This window comes from Fistularia commersonii, chromosome 17 (genome assembly GCF_037954325.1).
Source record: "Fistularia commersonii isolate RoL2024-O1a breed Wild chromosome 17, RoL_Fcom_v1.0, whole genome shotgun sequence".
Lineage (NCBI taxonomy): Eukaryota > Metazoa > Chordata > Actinopteri > Syngnathiformes > Fistulariidae > Fistularia > Fistularia commersonii.
This window is the reverse complement of record NC_141300.1, coordinates 12,722,124-12,742,964: the sequence shown is the minus strand read 5'-3', so window position 1 is coordinate 12,742,964 and position 20,841 is coordinate 12,722,124. Positions and strand designations below refer to the sequence as shown.

The following is a 20,841-nucleotide window of genomic DNA, read 5'->3' as shown; positions in this document are numbered from 1 at the left end:
TGAAATCCATATTGGCCGATTGCCTCCCCGACAGTAAATATGATATATGTGATATTTTATCATTGTATGGTCAAACCGCTGCAAACTCACATTCAGCACGAGTAAGAAGAAACATGAGCTGTATGATTTGTTTCCTGATCCAGAGATCCAGCCCTTTGAATCGCCCCTTGATTTATACACCTTGCTATGCCTTCTCCCGTCTTACCTTTGAAGGTACACTTTTTAAAAAAATCGACGTCAAGGACAGTCAGCGCAAAATCAACCGATCGCATTCACAAACAGCTCCAAAATGCCCGATGTCATGAATGTGAATAACCAACAATGAGCGCAACTATATCTTAATAATTGCAAATGGCCCTCATGTGACAGCCAATACTTGCTGTCATCCGCTAACTGTCCTCAACCATCCGTGAAGCGGAGGAGTTCATCGGGTTCAAACCGGCCCGACTAATGACGGCGCTGTCTGTCGTCAGCCCGCCCGTACCGCATCATTGTGATCGCTGATATAGAAATCTCAATCACGGCCGTTGCGCGGATAATCATTTTGGGTACAACTGCTCGGGGACTGTTGTGATGAGTGTTCGCGACACACATGGGCAAGGCTTCAATTAAAGCCCGCGTCTTGGCAATTGAGCAGCATCTCGGATGTCAGAGGGCTCTCGGAATCCATACGGTGGCGGGATTCGCGAGCGATGAAGAATGACAGGGGAGGAGTCGGACGGGCGCGGCAAGCTGAGGTTCCGTATTGACTCGTTTCAGGTAATCGCCCATATATTGTTCTGACGTGCCGCGTCCACCCCGGTGAGTCCAACGCCAGCTGGGTAATGAAGGGCACCCTGGAGTTCCTGTGCAGCGCCGACCCGCTGGCCCAGAGCCTGAGGGAGGCATTCATCTTCAAGATCATCCCGATGCTCAACCCAGATGGAGTCATCAACGGCACGTGAGTGGGGTGAACATCGGCATTTCCCATCTGATGCATGTCGCTGATGCGCGAGAAGTCAGCCGCGGTATTCGCGAAAGCACCGACAGAGATTCGGACATCGGCGATGTTCCGATGACGTCGGCTTGTGTCGCGTGGATTGCCGAGCTTTGCCCGAAATATTTCGGAACCGAGCCGATGGGGCTGGAGACAAGAGGCAACAGGGGAGGTTCACCCTCAACTGGTTGCCGGTCAAACCAGGGTCACAGCCAGATATATACATTGTCATGGCAACCTCATCCTAGAGGCTTTTCAGTCCTAATGGCCTGTGGGGAGTTTCCAAATGTATCTGCCGGGGTTGTGGGTGCGTCCAGGTTGAAATGGCTTCTTACTCAAATGGCAGAGTTGATTGACAGAAACTTGGCGGAAGGGGGTTGTTATGCTAATGGGGTTGTCGTTCGGCGGGGACAATAAGAGAACTTTTGGGGATGACCTGGATAAGAGTGTGAAAAGGTGAAGCCAAACATCTCAGAGTGTGAAATCTGTTGGATATCATGGACTGTGGCTCACGTGGAAGTTACCAGCTGGTTCTGGTGTTGGTTCGGAGGGCGCTTATCCATTTTGCTATTGATCCCGCAGTGGCGTTTGATGTTGTCAAAAGCTTGTGTCTAAAGCCCACTCCTCTGTTCAGAGAGGTTTTTTTCCATTTTGACAAAGATGGCCTCTTTGACTCCTCTCACGAACCATCTGTTTTCTCCGGCCAGAATACGGACATCGCTACCTAGTTTCCGCCAACCAACTCTTCCATTTGCATAACAAGCCACTGTAACGTAAACCAGTCCCCAACCCTGGCGGGTGTATTTGGAAACTCCCCACTGGCCATTAGAGCTGACCAAGCCTCTGGGATGACGCGCCAAACATCTTCAAATAAAGAAAATCAAGTCCAGTTGCCATGACAAGAAGATTTCGACAATAATCTACCATGAACCGGATGATTGAGAACCTCCACGGACTCGAAGCCATGCGACCTCTCATTCAAACATCGCTGCAAACATACACTCGACTACTGAGCCGATAATTGTATCCTGCATATCGGACCGCCACCAGTCTGACCCGCTTCGCCTCAATTCTAAGAAAACAGGTGAATCCATGAATCCAAAACTTCCCAAACATGTGACCCCCAAATGTTGACGTGTCAAATCCATCTCCACTTCCCGATACGCGAGCCAAGATATGTAAATATGTGAGGAGCCTATCTGGAAAATCCTGTGTCCACATCACATGCGGCCCCAATACGGCGTTCCTCCACTCTCTGGAAGTTGTGTCACAGTTTCCACACCTGTGTGTGTGCGTGTGTGCGTGTGTGTGTGATGCAAGTCTTTCAACACGGTGCTGACATTTCACAGGAATTAAGTTGGACACTGCAGGGATTTACCCGTGCTGCTGTCGGGCCTCCTCCATCTTCCCTTTCTCCACCGACTCCTTTGGTCTGGATCTGAAATGACTTTGAAACAGTTGCGTCGAGGTGTCCACGCGGGTTCTTACCTCAAATACCCTCTCCCGGGTATTTACCGCGCATTTCAGGTCCTCGGAGGGACGTGAGATGTTTAAGGAAGCGGTTGTCCAACCCAGTGCTGATAAATGCATCCATCGGAGATTCAAAATACAAGACTACCCCTTTATCTAACGGTCAAGAAGTGACCTTCACTACTAGGACCAGATGGAGAAGATGAGGTTAGTGCAGACACGTTTTCTGGTTTAGAGACACTACGGAGAAGACTGGAGGTAAGAGCTGGAGGTGGCAGAAATCAAGATGTCGGAGGTTCCTCTTTGCGAGTGAGGAGGAAGTAGAGGATCGGGAATGAGAGGAACGGCACATGTTAGATGTTCTGGAGATGCTTTGGACGTGACAGAGGAGGGATCATGGAGATCTGGGTGGAAGGATGCTGAGTTTGGAGCTGCCAGGAGGTCTAGAGGGTGCAAGGTGTGAAACCACAGTGTAAGCAGAGGCTGTCTTACCACATGTATATCTACGTCGTCGGTTTCTTAAAATAATTGCCTTCTTAGAAGTCATTTTATCAAGTTATTTGCAAAAAAAAAACACCCAAAAAAGAGCGATATGTTGAGTTGGTTTAGGCACAAAGAAAACAATTTGTCGATAATGACCGAGGCAATTATTTTAAGAAGGTGGATATATATAGATATATCTGTATATATAGATATATACAGCATATTTGGAAAAGTGAATGGATTCGGCTCCTCCAAAGCTTTTGTTATGCCTCATGTTTCTATAAGGATTTATATTCTCTGCGCAAGCAAGAAATTCAAGATTTAAATGTCACAGTGCAACACAAACAACCACTCACACACTCAAGTGGTTCATTTTTAAATGCCATCTGTTCACACTCAAATTACCAAATAATACCGGCATTGTGCTGCACGAAGGCTGAATTTATATAAAAAAAAAAAAAAGGAGAAGAAAAGTTTTTTTTTTTTTTTATTTACCATCCGGCAGATTGGCCCCCCTTGGCCCTCGGTACTGATGCGGTCATTTACAACGGCGCGGTCAGTCCTGGAAATGTAGGAACTGTTTTCCATGAGTTTTAAGTCTCAGAGATTTTATTTTATTTTTCTGTAGGAGGGGGGTCCCAGCACACTGTGAAGGACTCAGTTGGAGGCAGACGGGCAGGGTTTTTGCAAAAAGGTAGCAGGAAGACAACATGTGAAGGCAGAGGCTGCAAGCGCTGCGCGGCAACACAAACGTCTTTCAACTCGATGTCGGGATAAATCAATAGAGGAACACGCCGCGTCTGGCAGACGTTTCCTCACCGGACTAATTATCCATGAAAAGAGTAGCTACAGGTGAAGTTTGCGTCACAAACAGTCTCGCGGCAAAGGTTAACAATCTCGGTAGTGACTCGGAAACTGCGAACCATTGCCAAGATGGAAATACAACTACCTAAACTAAAACGACGATTGAGAAATCCTCATGTTGTGTTTTCTCGGCTTGCCTCGATCCCGGCAGGCGGAGGAGTATGTTGGAGTGGTGCAGGACATGCATGACGGGAAGTCAAGTGGAGGTGGGAGTACATCAGGGATCTACTCAGAGCAATTTCTGGTTTGCGATGGTGACGGACAGGCCGACGGAGGAGGTCAGATGGGAATCTTTATGGACTCTGATGTTTGCAGATGACATTGTGATCTGTAGCGAGAGCGGGGAGCAGGCGGAGGAATGTCTAGATAGGTGGAGGTATGCTCTTGAAAGTAGGGGGCTGAAGTTGTATGCCTGTATGCGGCCCAGCTTGCAACCCTGACTGTAGGATCATCAGTATAGATCATGAATGAATGATTGAATGAGTGAATGACATCACTTCTCATTCACACACAACTCAGCTCCGTTCGGCCCGATCATCTGGATCTGAGTTACTGGTAAAACTCCGTCGTGGGTTCTTCGCCCCGTTGATCCTACCACAGGGCAGCTGATTGATGAAGCTGTAAATGAGCTGCAATCCCCGGCTCGCCCACTCGCTTTGTCGCCAAATCCTGGACTTTGAAGATAACTCGTATTTCTGAGATGATGCATACCTCGACGTGACACCGTCGCCGCGATACGTGTGTTTATCTGCACTGCGATTTATCTTGAGAACTTTGAGGTGCCACTGGCTGTGAGCAAGCGAGCACTGGGTTGCGGTTTGTGTGTGTGCGTGTTTGTGTGTGCTCACGACGTGACTCAAACGGGATCTTTCCCCGACCCTCTGCCAGCAGAACGCCAGTTAGCCCAATACTACAAGTTGTATCAAAACAATTGAACTTGCAAAAGTCTGCCAAGATAAGAGGAGTCTAGCAAACCAGAGGAAGGTCACTCTAATCCCCCTACAGTGCCTCTCTTGAAATATGACCCCGCTCAACTCTGAGTCTGACATTTCCCCAAATAAATAGGGTACTAATCCACTGAAAAATGTGTTTTTCAGGGGTAAAATGCTCAATATTGTTCTCTGGTGTGAAGAAAGACAAGAATTCATTATGAAAAAGAGCTACTGTAAGCAGGTGGAGTACATTAAACACGCAAGAATGACAACTCGGTTTGTGGATTTTTCAATAGTCTTTTCCAAAGGACGTTTCAAGCAATGGTTAACGCTTCTGACTCACAGCAAGAAGGTAATTCTGTGAGGAGTTTCTTACCGGTTTGCCTGTTTGCGCCAGTTGTTCAGCCATTATAAGATGTGTCAGTGGTCGTATGTCTTCATATGTGACCTTGCGTTCGACTGGCGGCCGGTCCAGGCCAATGACAGCTGTCACCCCGGGGTTCCTCACGTCAGAATTCCATTCCAACCCAACCTGATTTTTCAAGTGGGAACTCGCATCCGGGCGGACGAAAGAAAGCTAAGTAGCACGATCCAATATGGCGCACAACCGGTGGATATAAACAAAGCCGTCTTCTTGGTAAATTTGTTTTAATGTCGCAAACGGTGTATGTCAGAACAGTGGAACGCGACCGTCTTAGCTAATTTATGGGAGACGGCATCGTAGCCTGACGACTATCTGCGAAGGGAAGATGCCAAATGTTAGCATCACATACGTGGTCGTCATACATGGAATCAAACGCATAGAATGGCAAACGGTCCCGGATCACCCGTTCACACGAGCACTCAAGGGAAGGCGCTAACCAGACCGTCCAGAGAAACCGGGGGGGGGGGTTCGGCGTCTTTCCAGAGGACACGTGGGCTTGCAACCGCTCCACCTTAGCGACCGGAGAAAGCCGTGCTGGGAACTTTGGACAGGTTGTGAATGTTCTCTGTGTGTCTCCCGTCAGGAATCGCTGCGATCTGAATGGCGAGGATTTGAACCGCCAGTGGTGCAAACCAGACCCCGTCCTCTGCCCGACTATCTACCACGCCAAGGGCTTTCTCTACTACCTCACCAGCATCGGAAGGGCGCCGCTGGTGAGTGGAACCCTCTTGAGACGGCCACCGAAAAAAACATTGAGAAAACGAGCGTTTTTCAAAAGGTGGTTGCTCATGCAGGGACCTCAAAGCATCTTGTCAAACATCACACAAATCATTTCAATGGTGTCAATTTCCAGCGCAATTACATTTTCAGCTCCGTCTAAACTCCGTGACAAAGCGGCGAATCTCGCCGCCTCGCTCACCTTGGGTCTCGTCACCGCGGCGCTGTTCTTACTGATTCGTTTTTAAGTGGTGGAGTGAATGGGCCCCAGCTGCAGCGACGAACAATGGTGTATTTTTAAATCGATAAGAACCGTAATCAACAACAAATGAATACCTGATTACTTCATTTTGTTTTCTTTTTTTTTCTTCACGAACCAGGTGGAGCGTTGACGCGGCCGGCGCGAGCACGTGCCCGAGCATTGTTGGCAGGAATGTTCCCGAGTGTCTGTGAGACAGAGAAGATGATGAAATGAGGCCTAATTGATAAAGACCTATCATAAATCGACTTTAATTAGCTTATTTAATTGTTAGAATTGAGAGCGCCGGGGTTGTTTCTCAGGCTAATGCGCACAATTGCCTGCCAACTGTCGGTTCAGCCGACACACGGAGAAAAGCATGTACCCGTTTGAATTGGATTTGTTAACCTTTTCGCACCGCGGGGATTTGCATTTCTGAGCTCAGGAGTGAACGGCTGAAAGCGAAGGAGGCGCCGGCGGCTAAAAAAAATGATGTCTGTTTTCCTCGGGAAACAAAGGGTTTGGAGCAGGTCAATGCAGAAGGATTGCTTAGCATCAGCTGCAAACTGTAGGAGATCAGCACTGACGCCGTGACTGGTTTATTTGAACGCGCCGGTGCAAAATTTAAACTTCATTCCAGAGTTTCACCCTGGACTGGATGCAGATATGAAAATGTAGGACGTTCTCTTTGGGAGCGAGGAGGACGGCTAGGATCAGGAGGCTATCAGAGGGACAGCATGTCCATGGCTTGGACATGTAGAGAGGAGGATGTTTAGAGGAAGGAGGAAGGTGAACGGATGAAGGGGAAGAGGACAGGGAGTGAGATGGAGCCAGGTGACCCCCAGAAGGGAGCGACCAAAAGGATATGTCCTGATGAAACTGCAGGAGGACTCCTTTGGTTTTTGATATGCACCCGCAGAACCGTGCTAAACACAGCTTGGATGTTCACGTCCGACTTCTGCGCAACATGGCAAGAGTATCCTCAACGGTGATACTTCGGTCTTGCTGTTGAGCTTTTGACAAATGTAACATTTGAGATGTTTCTTAAAATATGTCACAGATAAAGATGCTGTCAAAAGTGGAAAGCTGATTTTTGAGGCTTTGGGCATTGAGGATATGTAACGTGACCCCCCTCACCCCCCCCCCCCCCCCCCCCCCCCCCCCCTTTGCGCTCGTCCCTCAGGTTTTCTGCGACTACCACGGACACTCGCGAAAGAAGAATGTGTTTCTCTACGGCTGCAGTGTGAAGGAGACACTCTGGCAGTCTGGCTCAGCTGTTGACACTGTGGGATTGAAAGAGGACCCGGGATACAGAGTAAACACGCACACATCAAAATTGCAAAGAAATCACACACATCATTTGCTGTAGCAGAGGCCGAGAGACAAGCGGGAGAACTTGTATGCTCTACATTTCCATTTTTTTTTTTTGTTTCTTTAGACTCTGGCCAAGACTCTGGATCGCCTTGCGCCCGCCTTTTCCTTCAACAGCTGTAATTATTTGGTAAGAAGGTCTTTGCTGATGAAAATGCCCGCCCTCACTTTAATTGCATGCTTTAAGTGGGCCTCTTGCAGGAGTTCTTTGCACATTGACACTTGATGCAAAGCCAGGAGACAGGGGTTGGGAATAAGTGAAGCCACAGCTCAGACAGCTGTTGCTCCCCCAATCGGAATGATGGTTGGAGGAAGATAACGAGCCGACTTTTACCCTTTATTCATCCATCCTTTCCCAAAGTATGCTCCGTCTACCTTCTTGGGCAGGGGGGGGCGTGTGAGCTACCTCTTGATACCGTGATTGCATCTTAATGGTGGGTTGGAACGGGTGTTCTGCTTTGGTCAGCGGGCTTCACCTGGAAAGGCCAGGTATCTAATTTAACCTCATCATGGCCACTTGTTGCTGTTGCTAACGGCGCCGCTGGTCCGTGTTCAGGCCCGGCGAGAGCGGGAATACGTCAAGAAGCTGAAGTTAAACGTTGGAGCATCTGATAGCCTGATAGCTCTGAGCTTTTACACGTGAAGAAATGGATGACGTAACCGTGAGGTATGAATCGAGGTGTTCGTATCCTCAGGACTGCTTTTCCTTTTTTGTAAATCTATTCATAAAGGTATTTATAGAAAACGGTTTGGCATAAAGGTGTCCATATGCATTTGCCACCTACGCACCTTAGGCTACAGTTCTTTGTTCGGCCTTGTGGTCGTGTCCTCGGCACGAGGGTGAAGAGAGGGCGGAGCTGTCAACCGATCATGAGGATCATCACCTCCAAATAAAAGACCATAGGGCTCAACCAGAAATGGTTAGAATGCTCACTCCGGGTCAAGGAAGAGTTCCTGCCCCAAGCGGAGGAGTTCAAGTATCTCTTGGTCTTGTTCACAAATGAGGGGAGGATGGCGCGGGAGATTGACCGGTGGATCGGCGCAGCGTCTACAGTGATGCCAACTCTGTACCGGTCTGTCGGGTGAAGAGGGAGCTGAGTCACGAGGGTGAGAAGTTCGGACATCTGGGAGGAGCTCGGAGGAGGAAGTCAGATGGAGTGTTTCTGGCATCTGGTCAGGACGCCCCCTGGATGCCTCCCAGTAGGTATTCTGGGCATGTCCATCATGGGGAAGACCCAGGACACGTTGGATAGACCATGTTTCTTGGCTCGCCTTTGGGTTCCCCCAGAGGAGCTGGACCATGTTGCGTGGGAGAGGGAAGTCTCAGCCTCACTGCTCTGGCTGCTGCCCCTGCGACCCGACTCCAGATGAGCGAGGGAAGATGGATGGATGGATGGATGGTATTCTCATGTCTTATTTCTATCGCTTGCCACAGGGTTTGTAGTTTTAGCACAGTGTGCTAAACTGCTACACTGCTATCGTACCTGCGCAGTTGAGGAGCAACTTGCAGGACGCAGCTTGGCCTCGGAAACAAGTTGCCTTTTCTTAACCGAATAAAAGCCCAAATAAAAGCTTGGATGGATGCCGTTTCGGCGGCTGCATCTGAACAACACCACGTGGGGTTTCTTGACACGGCACGGCAGCGGAAACAAGAACAACTCTCGAGGCATCTTAGTTCGTCCTCCCGATGTGCTTGCTTATTTCTTTTTTTTTTTTTGGCAGGTGGAGAAGTCACGCTCCGCCACCGCCCGGGTGGTGGTCTGGAGGGAGATGGGTGTCCTGAGAAGCTACACCATGGAGAGCACTTACAACGGCTGCAACCAGGGGATCTATAACGTGAGCGAGAGCGTGACGGAGAGGGCAGAAGGAAAGCTCTTGTCGTTATCGTGGCCTTCAGAGCAGCTAGAGGACATTTTTGTATAATTAGCCTACGCAAGTTGCAGACATTTAGCTGTGACTGCAGCATTAACCAATATATATATGTATATGTATGTAAAGATGGAAGCTAAATTTGCTTATAGTAAGCCAGTTTGGGGTTTGAGAACATGAACTAACTCTTTTGCTGAGGATAAATGGATCATTAATTAGCAAACATCACGATCTCAACGGAATTGGTAAACGGTCTCTGCTCATATAGCGCTTATAGCTGCCATGCTAGGTGCTGGGCAGTTCATCTTGAGCAGCTGGAGGGGGTTGAATGTCCTCTCGGGCAGCAGATGCAGTATTTAAAAACACTGTGTGTGTGTGCGTGTGTGTGTGTGTGTGTGTGTGTGTACAGGGCTTGCAGACAGGAACCAGGGAGCTGCAGGAGATGGGTGTGAAATTCTGTCAAAGCCTTCTGTCCGTCACCAAAGATGCGAGGGCCTTTTCTAGCCAGAAGCTCATCAGCAGCATCAACCTGGATCACAACAGCCTGGACCACAAGTCCCACACGTAAGAAACCCTCATCCTCGTCCTCTGAGGGGGACGAAGGTGCTGCTGTGTGATGTGACATGCAAGGGAAAGGCTGGGCTGCAAAGATGTTCCATGAGGTTCATGTTCGCCAAAACGGGTTTCATCCCGGACCAGTCAGTAGGAGATCCACGTACTGAGACATGAAACAATTCATCTTCTCATTCTGGAGATATAGAAGGCAAGCGGCAAGATAGAATACATGTGTGCATGAGAGGAACCCAAGTGGAATTGGTGAGGCTACAGGGAGTGGAGATCAAGAAGGTGACGTATTTGAAGTACTTAGGGTCAACAGTCCAGAACAATTGAGAGGGAGGAGAAGAGGTGGAGGAACAGGTTCAAGCAGGTTGGAACAGTTGGAGAAAAGGGTTGAGGTGATGTGTGATGGAAGAATATCAGCTAGAAGGAAAGGAAAGGTGGACTAGAAAAAGGAAAAGGAGAACCATTCAAGCTCATCTGGACAATGTAGGATCTCCAGTGAACCTCCTGCTTGTGTTTAGACTGCGGGAGGAACCTGTAGATCCCTGAGGAACCCCACTCAGATGTGGGGAGAACATAGAAACTCCACACAGAAGGCCTGGTCGTATTTGTCAGCGTGCACGCTGCAACGTAAAGATCTGGTGACCGAGGCGAGCAGCAGCAGCAGCAGCAGGTGTGGAGTCACCTCAGGGTCGCCCCGGGGCGTGGATGTGCCCTCACAGAAAATTGGGGGAGAAAGAAAAAACCCAAACTCCATCCCATTTATCAATTTTCCCGCCGACAGCCGCTTCAGATAAAAGATGTATCGCGGCTCGGGGATCAGTCCCAGCCGCCCAGACGGCTCCTCTCAGGTGGTGCCGGTCTCACGTGGACGCGGATCGGGAGTGTTCTCAAAACACAAAGCTAAATTTAGCTTCTCTGTAAGTCTTGGATTTGTATGAATAAAGGGTACATTTTGGGGCGGATGAATTTGTGAAACCACTGCTGGGTTTGAAGGTACCCGATCCGGGGGGACTCTTTTGACGGTTCAATCATTCGTTCACGGTCTCGGGGTTCACCCTGAGGCCGCGTATCGAGGCGCACAACCATTCACCCTCTCATTCACATGTCAAATTGAGACACACGACTGTTCACCCTGTCATTCATGGGATATAAAGATGAACAACCATCCAACCTTTCATTCACACACCACAGAGAGACGAACCACCATTCACCCTCTCATTGACATGTCAGAAAGTGGCATCTGACCGTTCAGTCTGACATTCAACAATAGACGTTCTCATTTTCATGTTATATAAAAACAAACAACCCGTCACTCTTTCATTCGCTGTCTCATTAAAACTGCGATTGTATGCATTAAACCGTTCACCCTCTCATTCACACATCATATAGTGGCATAAATCATTCACCCTCTCACTGATAATAAACATAGACTCAACCATTCATTTACACGTCATATAGTTACATTCAACTATAGACGTTCTAATTTTCATGTTATATAAAAACCAACAACCCTTCACTCTTTCATTCGCTCTCTCATTAAAACTACGCTTATATGCATTAAACCATTCACCCTCTCATTTGCACATCATATGGTGACATACAACAATTTGCTCTTTACATAGAGGCATGAATCATCCATTATATAGAGAAAACATTCACTCCGCAATTCGCCTTGTCATCCGGGGTGCCGTCCAGCTGTGAGTGATCCGACGCGAGATCTGCAAACCCTTTTGGTGAGTGTGACCGTCACAAAATGTATCTACGGTCCATGCGCCGGATTTAGGAAACCCCGCGGTTTTTTTAATCGTATATTTCCCCCCTCAGGACGGGCGTGAGTTTTCATTTTGCCCGACTCCGGCTGGAAATTGCTCATTTATCCAAAAGTTTGTAGCCTCAAACAGCCTCGCCGTATGCATTCACTCGATACTTTTGATTAAACTGCTAAGAGCAAGTAATGATGTGGAGCCTCTGGACCCTGGAGAAAGCAACGTCTCGCACTGATTTCTGGGATCATTTTAATTGCTTGCACATAAAATCCTGTAAAGTTTGCTTATTGCCCCCTCCCCCTCCTCTCCGGGATCCACACATAAGTAGATAAATAAATCGCATTTCGCCGCATCAACATTCTGTGAACATCAAGCCGGATTAATTAAAGCTGTTTGTTGTCTTTTACTGACATTTTCCATTATTCCCCGAGTGGTCGCCGGGCTACCTTTTCCATGCGGCGCTTCTTTCTTCAGATAATTGACTCGGGCTCGGCTAAATCCCAAACCGTACCCCAAAGCCGCTGTTGCCGCCGTTTGAACACCGTGTCCGTAGCTTCGTAACGCCCTGACCCGACCGCCGTGGTCGAGGAGCCTCCGTAACGCAAAGCGACGCCTTTTGTTTTACAAGATAACAAGCGACCGATCAATTTTTCATTCATCCATTCATTATCTATATCTTCACTCTGCGCTCAGGGTCGCTGCCATCCTGGCATGTACGGAAACATACGACTGTTCACTCTCTCATTCACACGTCTTCATGTGTTTGGACTGCGGGAGGAACCCGGAGAACCCTGAGGAACCCCACATAGACGTGTGGAGAACATGGAGACTCCGCATAGAAAGGAACCCAAGCGGGGACTTTCTGGTCGTGGGGTGGAATCGCTAACCGCCGCTTCACTAATCCAGATTCTAAAAGCTAATAATCCACCTGAAAATATATCTTCCTTCGCTGAAACGCAGCTCCTCAGCCGTCTGTCTCAGACTTCCAACCCTGTGAATCCTTCGTGGCTTCCGCAAGCCGGGGATGACATCTTTATTACTTCAAGCGTTCTTGTTCCACAAGCAGTCCGCCTGCAGTCCCCGGGAATTTGAATTGCCCTCCAGGAGCACCGGCGTATTTAACCCAGGGTGAAAATCCGGCTTTGGATATACTTCCAGGTTGGCTTGTCGGGACTCAACTCCGGCTCAGACAGAGTTGTTCTCAGGTGACTCGAACGCGGCTGTTTAGCATGCAGCCAACTCCCGTGGATTACAGGGGCATGCAGAGGGGAGCCGGGGGGGGGTGCAAAGGGCCCGGCGGTTTAGCTACCAAAACAAGGCTAAAGTTGAATGCTAAAACTTTTAATGCTTTTAATATACCTTGAAACCAGTGAGGATGCCTCGTGCAACCCTGTTGGATGTAATTCCGAAGTCGGCGTCGTGCAACATCCTTTACGGCATAATAGATTGATTTAAATGAGAGGAATTGGTGCTTCATCCATCTCTGTTTATTTACAGAGTGAGCTAAACATCAAAACATTTTAGAAAATGAAAAATGAGCCACAATGATGCTCCCGTCTCTGTTCTATAAAGGGACATATTTAATATAATAATAATAATAATAATAATAAAATAATAACAATTACAGTTATTATTATTATTTTCCATCCATTCATCCGTTCATTGACTGAAACATGTATATATTTTTAATTAATCAAATTCTAAATTATTTGTTAAATATTTATTAATTATAATTATCATTATAATTATTGTATTCATTCATTCATCATGTACTTGTTCTTTTATGTATTTTTATTTTATTTCAATGAATGATGTGATTAATGAATTAGTAATCGATTAAATTCCTTTTTCTTTTTAAATTCATTTTTTAGCTATTTCTTTATTAAGAACGTCCATATGTATGCATTTAAATATCTATATATTGATTTATTCGCTCATTTTTTTCTAGGTATTTTCTTATTTTTATTCTTAGTTAATAATGTTATTTACTTGTTTATATATTTATTCATTCATTCATTTATTTACTTATTGATTAAAATATATTTATATATTTTTTGCTAAGTAACACATGCACATGTTTATTCATTTATCCATTAATTTGTTTAGCTTTTATTTCTGTATTTATTCGTTGTTTCATGGATCCCACCACCATACAGCGTGTGAGTCACACGGTTTCCCAGCGTAGCCCAATCGTCGCACAAGAGATGGACGTTTCGAAACATTTATTAGCTTGTTAGCTTGGGCCGAACAAAATGAACAAATGTTGTTTTTTTTTTTTTTTTTCAAACTGAACCGCGCTGCAATGATTTACAAGTTAATAGGAAAAAAAAAAAACAAAACGAAACAAAACAGCAGGCCTTTTTATGTCAGATTTGCATTGATGTCGGGGCCGCTCCGACGAGCCCCGGGGTGTTTGAGCGAGCGCCAGCGGATCACTCCCGCGGCACAAAAGGGAAGCGCGGGAAAAAATGGATTCATGTCATGGCTTCGTACACCGTCTGACAGTACCTGTCCGTGCCGGTGTTCTTTCCTATTCATCCGCCACGCTACGGCTTCATTTTTATGACACACACATTTTACTAATGGAGGTGTGAGTCATGACGGGGTGTGTGCGCTGGCAGATATTTCTCATGCTATTATGTGGCTCGGTAGCGAGTCTCGCCCACAGCGCTTTGACTGTCAGATATAATCCCGCTACACATTTGCTCTCGGTAAACAATCCAATTGCATTTCATTTCATTTAATTCAGTTAAGAGGATTCACCGCCGCCGCCGCGTGAGCGAGAGCAAAAGGGAGAAATCGGGAGAAATAAAAGCGATTGATCTGGATTTGAAAGACGGCTGATTACGATTTTTTCCTTCGCGGAGGGAAAAGAAAAATGGCCGCTTGGAAAAAAAAAAAAACACGAAAAAACAACAACGTCAACCTTGTCGCTTTATCGGAGCCGCGTGTCGATTGCTGGTTTTCCGACGTGAATTTTATTTGCATACATTTGGGGCGAAGCGTGCGGAGATAGCGAGGGAGATGTTACGTTTGTCTGGAGGAGATGAAGATGTGGAGGGTCTTCTTTTTTATTATAATTACTGTATTCATTAATTCATTATGTACTTGCTCTTTTATTTATTTCTACTTATTTCAATGAATAATGTCGTTAAATTAATTAGTTATTGATTCAATTACTTTTTCTTTTTAAATTATTTTTTTAGCTATTTCTTTATTAAGAACGTCTATATGTATGCATTCAAATATCTATTTATTGATTTATTCGCTCCATTTTTTTCTTGTTATTTTCTTATTTTATTTCTTAGTTAATTATGTTATTTATTTATTCATATATTTTTTCATTCATTCATTTATTTACTTATTCCTTCAACTATATAATACATTTTATTCGACTAAGTAATACATGCACACGTTTATTCATCTATTCATTTATCCAGTGATTTGTTCATTTGTTTAGCTTTTATTTCTGTATTTATTCGTTGTTTCATGGATCCCACCACCATACAGCGTGCGAGTCACGCCGTTTCCCAGCGTAGCCCATCGTCTCACAAGAGATGGACGTTTTAAACCATTGGAGGTGGTTTGGATGACAAGAAGAAGGAGGATGGGGAAGATCTGGGGAGAAGGTTGGAGGTCTGGAGGGATGGGAAGTGTGGAAGAGGATGTGGTGAGAGAGAAAGGAAAAGGAGACGTTTTGTTTGTTTCGGCCTTTGACATCTGCAAACCCTGTGAGAAAACATCTCAATGCATCTTCAAGAGGGCTGTAGAGGGTTTTCATCGGAGGTGGTCATTCTGCCGGGTTGCTAGAGTCTGCTGTAGCCCTGCGTTTGGAGCAGTTGTCGTAGTTTCTGTAGCAGGTTTTGTTTTTTATGGGGTGGGGTTGTTAGCCCTGCACCAAACCCCCAACCTGGAGGGCCGGGTGCTGCTTTTCGTCCGGCCTCTCCTCTAAAACCTTGGTTGAACCTGCTGGGGGTTTGAGTCATCAGAGTCACGGAGGCACGCAAGCCCACCCAAACCACGACAAGGTAGCAACACATGGGGGACTCGCCGCATTAATTTTTGCCCGAAAAGATCTCCAATGAGGACTTGTACAGAATTCACGGGGCGAAGAGCAGCATGCTGCACAGGACAGGACCAGATGGAGGCAGATAGTCCAGGCCTTAAGTTCCACCTGGAACGAAGAGGATTAAGTAAGTAAGCATCCAGTGATGGAGCATTCGGCTCTTTGTAAAGTTCCTTGCCGCCAACGGGCGAAAAGCGAGTGTTTGTTGCCTTAATTGGGCCGGTCCAACGTGTCGTGGGGACGACGCAGACGCTCCCGATCAAGCTAACCCGTTCAATTCCTTTATACGTCACTGAAATGTGTTACATTTTAATATCCTCGGTGGCAGGCTGCTGTTTAACTCGTACATTTAATACTTCATAGACTTTTATGTCGTTGAGGGAAAGATAAGGGTTCAAGCGGGTTGGAATGGGTGGAGAAAAGCATCAGTGCCATAGAAGACTATCGGCCAGAATGAAAAGAAGACGGGGGTGAGACAAGCGACGCTGTAAAGCCTCGAAACCGTGACATTGACGAAAAGACGGGAGGCAGAGCTGGAGGTCACGCGCGTGAAGATGTCGAGCCTCTGAGGTTGGATAGGATCGGGAATGAGTCCATCACATGTTAGACGTTTTGGAGAGAAGGTCAGTGAATGCACTATCGCAAAAATGCAATATCGGTCGACGGCTGCTGGAATCGGAGGTCCAGAGGAAAACCAAAGATTTACGGATGTAATGAGAGAGGATATGAAGTTAGTTGGTGTGAGAGAGGAGGTTAAAATGTTGTGGAGACCCTGAAGGGAAATGAAAAAGGAGAATAATTGTATTTCTTTGTTTGTGTTTCTTGTTTCTTGAAATTGAAAGTGAATTAACATGGCATATAAACATTTTTTTTTTTTTGCCTTTATGCTGCGTAGAAACAAAATATGTGTTGAATTTTTTCAAATCAATGAACAACTGCGGAGACAAAATATCAATTTTCTGCAAGCAACAAAACAGTTTTAACTCTGAAACAAAAAAAAAAAAGAAAAATGGGGGGAAGGTTATTTTTACGCAAAGTTCTCAATGTCTTTTTGAGAACTTCTTGTATTTATGAAAAAAAAAAAGCCGAACTTCAATTTTCCACGGCAGTAAAACTAAAAATGTCTGTCGTCCTCTGTCATTCTTTTACTGAAAGGATGACACAGCGACAAAAACATTTTAACACCTTTTATTTAGATCGTAACAAGATCGCCATAATCCTCAAATCTAAAATGGCACATAAAAAATGAACAAACTCAAATAAAATACATTTTAATGAAATACACGTTCATTATTTTCAAGAGCCGCAGGGAGCGGCGGGTTACCGACCCCTGGGCTCGTACGTTTGTCTCTTCGCCGCTATTTGTTTGCTTTCATTAGAGAGCAACCGACTTATTTCTGAGTGCTTTATTTGATTTTGTGTGTTTACCTTTGCTGCATACTTGTTCACATCAGAGACTCAGCAAGTTTGGTTTTTGGTGACGGTTTGACACACAAACTATGCAGAGATCTGTGGTAATATTGTTAATACAGCAAGATGATAGACAGCAAGTATTTTCTTATTTGGGGAAAAATACCTAAAAAGGGCTTTAGCCATCAGACGGATGCAGAATTCTACACAAAGATGTGCTCGGCGGTAAAACCGAGCCTCGTGTGACATTTTCTAAGGATATAAGTGGCTGAAGGATGAGATTTCTAGCGCTGCTGATTGGAGGTGACATTCGGAGCGAGGCCGGGTGACCGAGTGAATGCCAAACATGTCGGAGCAATAACGGCGCTTCTTTACGAGCCTCCCCTCGCTTGTTTACTGGAGCACTTTGCTTCGGGACCCTGATTCAAATTACAGCGGGAAATATTCACTCATTCATTTTACCGTTCGTTATCTAAACCCCTGATCCTGCACTCAGGAGCCTTGAAGCTGTCGTCGGGCGAGAGGTGGGGGCTCATCCTGGATCCATGGCGACGCCACAAATACACAGGAATGTCTCAGAAAATTAGAATATTGTGATAAAGTTCTGCATTTTCTGTAATGCCATTAGAAAAACAAAAACATCCCACATTCTGGATTCATTACAAATAAACTGAAATATTGCAAGCCTTTTAATGTTTTAATATTCTAATATATCTGATTATGGCTTACATCTTAAGAAAACTCAAAAATCCTGGCTCAAAATATTAGAATATCATGAAAAAAAAAAAAAATTAATTGCATTACAAAAACATCATACATTCTGGATTCATTACAAATCAACTAAAATATTGCAAGCCTTTTATTATTTTAATATTGCTGATTATAGCTTACATCTTAAAAAAACTCAAAAATCTCAAAATATTAGAATATCATGAAAAAATTAATTTTTGTTTTGTTTCTTATTGCATTACAGAAGATAAAGAACTTTATCACAATATTCTTATTTTCCGAGACAGTCCCGTAAACGTACCAGCGTTCACCCTCTCGCTCACAAATCATATACAAACTTACAACCCTCTCACTCATATCATATCTATACTATTTATAAGTGTCATCTATGTCTCTGACATCATTCACACGTTATATAGAGACGAAAAACCTTCACCCCGTCATTCACACTCCATTTATAAACCTACAATTATTCAGCCTCATTTACGAGTCATACGGTTCACCTTCTCCTTCACTTGCATTTAGTGACCCGTCACCGTTCACCCTCTCACTCACATGTGATATATAGAGATGCATCCATTCACCCTCTCACTTAAACATCATATATAAACTTTATATGAGCATCATCCATTCACTCTGTCATTCACACATCATTTAGAGACCCTCATTTACACATCATACAGAGACAAAAAACATTCATCCTTTCACTTGCACGTCATATATAAACTCTATATAAGCGTCATATATAAGTCTGACATCCATTCACTCTTTCATTCACAGACAAACAAACATTCGCCCTTTTACTCACAAGTCATTCATAAACCTACAATCATTCACCCTCTCATCCACACGCACTTTCATCCTCTCACATGTCATATCGAGACCTACAACGTACAGCCAAAAAACATTCACCCTTTCACGTATAAACTCCGTATAAAGCGTCTCTTCCCGTTCACAGATCATTTAACATCCATTCACTCTCTCATTTACTTGCACATTGTGACCCGCAACCCTTCTCCCTCTCATTCGCACATCTGGGAACCTCCTTTATGTCTTCGGACCGCGAGTAAATCTCAGGGAGAACGCCGAGGAATCGAACCCGGCATCCGTCGGCTGCGAGGCAGAGGCTCACTTTATACTTCCACCTCGCGAGGGGGGTTTCGGGGGGTCGGATTTTTTTCTTCTCCGCCCACTCGGCCCGGTGATCCGAGCCTATACGGCACATCTCACAGAAACGAAACGTCAATCGGGGGCCGATAAATCAGCGAGTATACAAATATACAGCGGGCGGCGTGAAGCAATTACAAAGCGGGCCGTCGCCGGAGCGGCGGCCGGGTATCGACTGTCCCGTTTCATTGCAATTCACAGCACACAGGCGACGCACAAGCGCAAAAGGAAAATGAGTCGCTGTCATCAGTATGCTAGACTCACTTTCCCTTCTGCCTCCTCGTTCTGCTTCCCCCTACCTTCCCCTATCACTCCAATCTCCCTCCATCCCTCTCTGGTTCCACTCTGCCCCCCCTCGCCTCCCTCCGTCGCTCGCTCTGCCATAGTAAGATGAAGATCAGCATGCATGTCACATCTGCTCAGCCCCAACAGAGTCCCAGGGTGTCTCTACATGCTCTCTCTTTGCGTGCGCGCACACACACTTTTTGTCGGTAAGTCTTGGCGGAAGCAGCCCCAAGGTCAACGATGACATGAAATGTGGGAGAAAAGACGCGAGGTGTTAATTTTTTCGGGCGTTTTCGCTCTCGGGATGATCGACCCGCGTCCCGCCGCAGCGACTCAAATGTTTTTTTTGGGGTTTCATTGTCGGGGGAAGAAAAGCGGGTGAGATATTCGGGTTTTTTGTTCCGACGGGTGTTTTCCATCGACCCGTTTCAGAAAAGTCCTCTATACTCTTGTTTTAGACCCTTTGATTTATTTGGGCCGGAGCATCCAGCAAAGTGTATATCAGTGTGGATTCTGTGAAATACTTAAGAGAATAATTTATACATTTATTTAGATTCATAAAAAAAATCTTAACAATGTAAACAGATTTGTTGTCTCGGTCTTTTTAAATAAATTAAACAAATACAAATCTAATTTAATTAATTATAATAAATAGTTTACAGGATTAGACACATAGACTTAAATGGAGGAGCTTGATTCACCGTGGTGACCCGAATGGGAGTAGTCAAAAAGAAAATAAGAATATTATATATAATATAATATAATATAATATAATATAACATGATATAAAGTAATATAATATAACATAATGTAATATAATATAATATAATATAATATAATATAATATAATATAATATAATATAATATATTCAATCTTACTCCAGCTGCTCTGTCTGCCTTTTTTTAGTTTTACCACTGTGTCTCTTCAATTATTTCTATTTTTTTTTTGCTTCTTTTAGTAAGATACCCTTAAATATGTATTATGATTTATAATATAATATAATATAATATAATATAATATAATATAATATAACATGATATAAAGTAATATAATATAACATCATATAATATAATATAATATAATATAATATAATATATTCAATCTTACTCCAGCTGCTCTGTCTGCCTTTTTTCAGTTTTACCACTGTGTCTCTTCAATTATTTCTATTTTTTTTTTTGCTTCTTTTGGTAAGATACCCTTAAATATGTATTATGATTTATAATATAATATAATATAATATAATATGATACAATATAATATAATATTGAAAATTAAAAGAAGTTGGTGACCATTTTTTTTTTTTTTTCATTAAAATGGGAATCCCTCAGGGAGTTGTCCTGGGTCACGTCCACATCATTTTACTTATTAAGGGACTCCCGGACACGTTAGTCGTCACGTCACCGGCAAAAAACCTAGAACCTCCTTGCTCTTCCGTTCTTGTGTCACCGAAGCGAATCGGCTCCGCACGTATTTTCCAGCCGGCGTGTTCATGACAGATCCTCACTTTTT

General features: G+C 44.9%; 1 protein-coding gene across 1 annotated transcript in view; it reads left to right on the top strand.

Annotated features, from left to right (window-relative positions):
• The window catches only part of agbl1 (AGBL carboxypeptidase 1), an 81,832-nt gene that overhangs the window by 58,788 nt on the left and 2,203 nt on the right, over nt 1–20,841 (top strand). The window contains exons 21-26 of the mRNA XM_086163244.1: nt 760–940; nt 5,733–5,862; nt 7,288–7,419; nt 7,543–7,605; nt 9,198–9,311; nt 9,754–9,908. Coding sequence (XP_086019370.1) covers nt 760–940; nt 5,733–5,862; nt 7,288–7,419; nt 7,543–7,605; nt 9,198–9,311; nt 9,754–9,908 — 775 coding nt within the window. The remainder of the gene's footprint in view (nt 1–759; nt 941–5,732; nt 5,863–7,287; nt 7,420–7,542; nt 7,606–9,197; nt 9,312–9,753; nt 9,909–20,841) is intronic.